Below are 7,058 nucleotides of genomic sequence, written 5' to 3' on the forward strand. Positions count from 1 at the left end.
TCCATCGGTGTCTGATTACAATTCCCATTTTTGCACAAATAACCAACCAGCTGGGAGGTTGATTGGATGCGCTGGGGCCGTGGATGGCACAACGTGCAAGAAGTCTTCCGTAAGGCGGACTGTGAGTGCAAAGCCTTACAATCAGCGTTATATCATCTTACGGATACGCGTGGTAAGAGTAGTGACAAACCTAGAAAAACTCCTGTGAGATATTAGACTCGGGAAGGAGAGATGTGGGAGAAAATATACAAAAATAATGGCCATATTATTGCTTTTGAGACAACTAGCAAGGATTTGGACTTCCAATGGATGGGTTGCTTAATGCTTACTATTCTGATTATTAGAGCTTGCTCTTCTTAGCAATTTCAGAGTTTCTCTTGACCTTTTTTTATTAATTAATAGCGTTTGCTGGCAGCTCTTGCCTTCATTGGGAAGAAGATGGGATTTGCTGAGTAAGAAATGTGTGAAAATCGTAGTTGCCCTTTGGTTGCTCTACTGCAGAGAACTACCAGCCGAGTGTCAAAACAGCAGCCAAGCTGGAGTGCTGTGATCTCGAGCCTCGCTCCTGCCAGAGGAACTTCTTTAATAGCCACGATACCAGCAGCTCACGGTGATCAGATCAGATGAGCAGTCTCTTCTCTAATCCAAGGTGGCACGTCCTGTCTTCACTAGGGCATAAATGTGGCTGTAAATTTCGAAGTATTTTAGTCTTCACATACTGTATCAGTGTTATTTTCCAGCTTGTCGTCGTGTATGTGCCCTGTTCGTACAGGCAATGGTTGCATCATCATGCAACCGGCTGTACTAAGCACTTAGAGTGAAAGAAAAATCAGGTTTAAACATACCCAGCCTTTAACTCTGAATTTCTTCAATTTTATGTTTTAGAAGCATTTTAATTCATTTTAACATCACAAAAGATCATAGCATAACAGCACATACTCAGGTCAAGAGTGTATGACTGGAGTGTAATGTCGGGGCTTATCTCTGCGATGACGCTCCACACAGCAGTAAAACCTACCTGGGCTCTTCTGTGATTTGGTAGGAAGGGACCTCAGAAGCTCATCTGGTCCAACCTTTCATGTGAAGAGGATCCTAGATGAGATTGTCTAGCACCCTGTTCAGTCACAGCTGGAAAGGAGGCCTCCAGCGGTGGGGACTCCGCCATATCCTTGGGAAGGTTGTGCCAGGGATTGATTCTCACTGCACAAACAATTCTTATGTCGAGATGAAACCTCTGCTGGTGTAACTTGTACACGTTGCCCCTTGTCCTTCTTCGTGTGACTCCTTGTGAAGAAACCCTCTGTCCTCTTTGGAGCTGCCCTTTAAGGACTGGAATACCGTGAGGACATCCCCCTGAGCCACCTTCTCTGGGGAGGAGAGACCCAGCATCTTCAGTCTATCCTTCAACTGGTCCTTGGGTCCCCCATAAACCCTTTGCTTGGGTGGTAATGCCCGGTCACTCAGGTTTTACTTTCTCTGAAGATAAATCTAGTTGAATCAATTACTGGGTTGTCCTGGAAAGAGCCTAATGATGATGACATCAGCTGCAACACAGACCCATCTCTAGGTATGCTACTGAAATTATGGGGACAGCACCTTTGGGGTGACAGGAGCAACTTAAAATAGCTGTGTTGCCCTGAAATTCTGTGTTGCTCGTGTGGCTTTGCAGGAGTCAAGCATAAAATACACACTGGTGTTGGTATGGGTGTGTTTATGTATTGGACAGCACTGCTGGGGAGAAGGTTAAACTGTGACCCCCGATTCCTACGAGTTATTGGGTTGCCTTGACTTACATCGTCAAGTCTTCCACTGCTACGTAGGTGATGGGTTGCCCAAACTGCCTAAGAAAATTTGTTACAATTACGTGTAACAGGAGAAAACTTTGAAGATTAATATATAGTTAGGTCAGCACTGGAATGGAAAAAGCAGCTACTTCCTATGAAATGATGCTTGTTTTTATGGAAATAGCTTTATTTAGAAAACATTATATAATGTAGATGAAAATAAATAGTGTGGTTTAATGGAATTATGCAATTAACAGGAATGAAAATACAAAGTTTAATGCATGGTTATGACCCGACTCGTATTGGCTTTCTCCTTCCTGCTAGATTATAAACAAATTTTGGATTAAAATAATGAGAGTTTACTCTTTCTGTAGCACTGTAATAGAATTTCATAGTTAGAGGAGGAATGCATTGAAGCCAGCATAGTTGGGTTCTCTCCATAAATTGAAACAAGTCTGATCTAAAACTCATTTACTGTCTTGGAACAGAATTGATCTTGCTTTCACATTTGATTCCCCCACTGCAGATTTTGAGAGGAAGAAAAATGGCGTTGTTAGGGTGGTTTAGCTAGGCCAGAGTTAGAAGCAAAGACTAGGACACCAGCTATTGCAATAATTTTCTTCTTCCTTTGTCTCCCCTCCAAATGAATGATGCAAAAATATTACACAATTTAAATACAACTTCTTCTGGCCCCACTTAGGAATGTTCTTTGTCTCTTGAATCCATACAAAAAGCAATATATATTGTGCTGCTTAACAGAAATTCTGGGAATTTACAGCATCTAGGGTTAGTCGTTTTGACTGTTAAACCTCTCTTAAATTTCCAGAACTTAACACGGATAATTAACACAGAGGGAGTGTTCCCTGTAAGATTAAAACTGGATGAGGACGCTTCTTTTTTGATCAGATACGAAGCAAAAATCCTACTCCTTAATTGTTAAAAAAATAATACTCACTGTCCACTAAAGCACCGCGTAGTATATGTGTTGTAGAAGCATGCTTGATTAGGAAACGTTTAATTTTCCAAACCCTGAGAGGCTGTTACAAATTTGAGGACCAGTTTGCATGCTGCGAGGGCTGGGAGCCGACGTCACCGGTGGGATGGCAGAGCAGGTCTCGCCGACGGATTGTGCCCAGTTAATCATCTCTGCCATGCTCTAATTACCCATCCTTTAGCGTTTGCATACTTACAAGCCTTCATCTTTTCAATATAAATGGGAAAAAGGACTTACAGCAAGTCATAAACATACTTTTAAATGTACATTTTTGCTAATCCTGATTTTTGCTCTGTTTTCACCTACCGGGAGCCTTGAGTTCCAGTTTAAATATCCTGACAAAATAATCAGGGACTACCTTTCTCTAGCCATTTTTCAGAGATGCATTACTTCTTGAGTGTGTGTGATGGAAGGGGCTGTCCCTCGGCCCGCAGAAGAGCAAAGCCGAACCGTAGCGTGCCGAGCGGGAATTTTTCCTTCCCTCGGCAGGGGCTGAGAGGAGCGGGTAGGGGCTATCGATCCGCGCTGAATGTCCTATTGTTCTCAGCTGCCGGCAGGTGAGGGCAGCCCACGCCGTCCCGCCAGAACCGTGCCCTCTCAGGAATATCGTGCATTCGTTCTGAATTGGCGCCCAGCGAAGGAAACGGCGCCGAGCGACCGAGCGCCGACGCAGTCCAAGCCCTCGCCGGACCGCGGAGAGCCATCTCGCCGCTGTCTTGCCTGATCTGCAGGACGGAATGGGTGCGCAGCAGCGCACGGCATTTCTTAGCTGGTGTCTCTGCCTGTCCTGCTCAGCATCCCCTCGGCTGCCCCGGCGCCACGGCGGCGATTCTGCAGGAACTTAGTGATGTCGCTTGCTCGCATGCGCAGAATTGGGCGTTTTCAGCCTCTTTGCTTTGCCTTTTTTATGCAGGAGCAAGTCAAATTTAAATTGTTTTCTTGCTTTGAATAAGATGCAGTCTTGTTATTGCCGTGCGCGATAACGACTTCGCTTCTAAAGACTGTACTTCTGAAAGGGAGTAAAGCAGCTTATTCACGTCAATTCTGAAATTCCCTGCGTAGTTCCAGGCGTTGCGCTTGTTGCAAGAGTAGGACTTAAACAACTTGGAGAGGTTATGAGCGAAAAGAAAGTTTCTCCTAGTGTAAGTTGAAAAAGTGCAAGCGTCAGAACTATATTAAAGGCCACAATAAAAGCTGAGGAAGACTTCTGTAAAAATAAGGAAATTTGACTTTCTGTTTGAAAAACAAAAATCTTTTCATCAAGATGTCTTAAAAAAAATTCTTTAAATAATACAACTAGTTGATTTTTAATTTAGGCCTCAAATATTAGGCCTCAAATATCAGATGGTTCTATACCTGTCTGAAAGAGGAAACAGGTAATAAAAATTCACAGCTGTAGAAGTAGGAAGGGATTAAGGAATAGGGAGTTTTAACCCAGCTATCCAAATTTCTGTTTCTTCCTGTGGATGTTTCACCACAGTTATACGTGAAATCATTCAGAAAGGGTCACAGTCTGGTTTAGTTTCTTGTAGAAAAACATGGGCATGGCGAGAGAGGGCAGACTGAAACAATATTCAAGCTGTGATTCTTCATTTTTCATTACATAAAATAGGAAAAAGATACAAAGCAAGTTAAATCATATTCCTGGAGTCCATCATTTCTGTTCCATTGGAACTTGATCTTGTGGCAAATTACGAGCACAGGAATCAGAGTTATCAGTGTCTTGTTCATGCCTGCACTATTGATTTTTTTTTTCCTGAGCAAATTATTTAATTTTTTTAAAATCTATCGGCAAAAAGGGGATAACGATGCTGCCTGATGTAATATGATTACAGCTCGTGACATTTGGCACAGAACGACATTTCAGAAATCCACGCACTGAAAGTAACCAATAAGCTTTAGTATTCAGCTTTTCATTAATAAAAATGTATAGAAATAATATTTTTTAAAAAATATTTTATTAATAAGGATCAAAGACTCAAACCTTTATTTGAGTGTTGAATACGTGAAAAAGCAGGTGGGTTCTTACCTACGCCATTCTCTGCTGGGTATAGCTCTTGAGGGGGGGTGTCTGTGTGGGGTGTTTCCCGTGAGGATTTATAGAAACAGCAAATCTGCCAGTGCTCTGAGACTATTTCTTTCTAAATATTGAAAGCACTTCAAGACTTGTGTCCAAAACTTTATTCTTTTCTACCGGTTGAGGAAAATCCAGTCTGCTTTTGCTACAAATAATTCCCTCTACTAACAAGGGGGTCGGCTCTGTCCAGGGACAAAATCGCCGCCTTCTGCTCCCTGGATTACCTCCCCTATGACTTCTTGTGTTTCCAAGCGCTTGTAGTATGTGTGTACCAATGCAGAATAAAAAGATCTGGAACAAAGTTACGTACCAATACAAATTTATGTAGGAATGTCACTTCCCAAGCTACGTTTCAGCTAAGTTACTACTGGAAATAGTTCTGCCTAGTAAGTCACACCCCAATTTTTAACGAAAGGAGCTTTGGTCAGTTTGCTTCTTAATGTCTTTTTCTACCAGCAGGTACATGTAAATCATTAAAGCTTTGTTTTTACTAGGGCAGATTTTTAAAAATTTTTCTGTTTAAAGAGTATGATGGTATCTAGATTGCCAGCAAGAAAGACAACACCCCCTGCTTAGAGTAATTGCAGCGTGTTGAACGGACAAGTCCTTCCGAAAGCAGGAGGAGCAGGCTGAAGTGGTCACAAGCTGCATTCTGCTTTGGTAGGATCTTTTTCAAAGAGCATTTAACCTCCTTTTGTCATCAGGAAAAGTGGAAACAGTCTGGAAAATTTCAGTTTAAACAGAGCAGGTCTCTGAGCAAACAGGTCTAGTTGCAGGTGTCCCTGCTCAGGGCCAGGTCTAGATGACCTTTAAGGGTCTGTTCCTACCCAAACCATATATTTGGTGGTTCTGCTCTGTGAGTGCCATGTTGGGCCACACATCTTCTAAAATACCTTTAAATTGATTACCTACACGGTAGCACGAGTGTAGGTGCAGTGAAAGCTGCCACATCGGCGCCAGGCACGAGCAGGGACCTGCGTGGTCCCGGGGATGCACATCAGCCCGGCTGCTCCCGGTCCTGCTCCGCGTAATGGACTCAAAGGTTAAGAGCAAAAGGATCTCCACAGCCAGCAGAGCTTTTCCAGGGCTAATTACCTCTTTACTGCGCTGACTCTAATGTGACATGTTTATTGCCTTAACTAACAACTCATTAGCTTAGTTGATGTTTTTGTCAATATTAATTCGTTCATTTAAGCCAAGTCAAAGCTTAAACAAAGATGTCCAGGCTGAGAAACGGGCAGCAGGCCGACTTTTGTTTAGTTCATCTCTCTAGGTGTCAGCAGGAGCAGGGCTAGGAGGATTCCTGTGAGAAAGGTGGGCATATTTCGTTGTCGGAATGTTTGAGTAGTCACCCTTTTTAATAAGGCTTTTATATTTGAGACATAAAATCTGCACAAGCCAGAGGTTCACAGCCCGCTGTGCTCTGGGAAGAGAGGCTTTCTCCGCTTTTCCTACGCACGTAGAAGGGGTTAGTGCGAACGGGTCTGTCGTGGCCCGTTCTGAACGCTTAAAGGGACAGGAGGTTTGCTTAATCAAACAAGCCAACTACTGTAACAGCCATCATCAGAATTGGAGTATTTTGGTCTCTGATTTGGGGAATTCAGTTGGTTTGTAATTCCATGTTCTGCTTTCAACAAGGAAGGGGGATCACTGCCGGCTTTTCTTTGTTTTCAAGAGGTGACCTGAGGGGACAGTGCTGACGGCAGAGTCTCTCTTCAGCGTAGATATCTGAATGACCAGAATGCTCAAATATGACAACCCAAAATTCCCCTTGCCTTTCGAGGTCTTGGTAGTGTCTGTATTTGAGGACTGCTGTGGGTTGCCATCCTGGATTCTGGCTGAGATCCGTGGCATGAGGATGTCTCCAGGCATCACGTATCCCGTGGTTAATTAACCTAACTGGTACCCGCAGCACCCTGTCGTTCTCTTTCTCGCTGGCTTTGGGAAGACCCTGTAGTGTTAAGCGTCTGCATGTTCTTGGTGAGATCAAGCCCTGATGTTTATTTACAAGCAGATTTTTGTTTATGAGCAGGTTTCCATACTACGTGTTTCTCGACAGCACGTAGTTTCCGTATTTGGAAAAAAGGCCGAATGAGTTGCGCTGCTCTCTTTTCACCATTCCCGTTCTCTCCCCGTTCTGCCCGGCAGGCAAGGCGCTGACGTTTCTGCTGCTGCAGCCACCCAGCCCCACGCTGCCGGCGCC

At 43.7% G+C, this 7,058-nt stretch overlaps 1 protein-coding gene across 1 annotated transcript in view; it reads left to right on the top strand.

Moving 5' to 3' along the window:
* LOC104506724 (WD repeat-containing protein 7-like) overlaps positions 1–7,058 on the top strand; it is a gene marked incomplete at its 5' end in the record, with an annotated part of 52,101 nt that overhangs the window by 7,223 nt on the left and 37,820 nt on the right. The window contains 2 exon segments of the mRNA XM_010147771.1: positions 7,004–7,051; positions 7,054–7,058. The exon segment at positions 7,054–7,058 is cut by the window's right edge and continues 122 nt beyond it. Of these exon segments, the coding sequence (XP_010146073.1) occupies positions 7,004–7,051; positions 7,054–7,058 (53 nt within the window).

Source organism: Eurypyga helias, unplaced genomic scaffold (genome assembly GCF_000690775.1).
Source record: "Eurypyga helias isolate BGI_N326 unplaced genomic scaffold, ASM69077v1 scaffold20992, whole genome shotgun sequence".
In the NCBI taxonomy this organism is placed as follows: Eukaryota; Metazoa; Chordata; class Aves; order Eurypygiformes; family Eurypygidae; genus Eurypyga; species Eurypyga helias.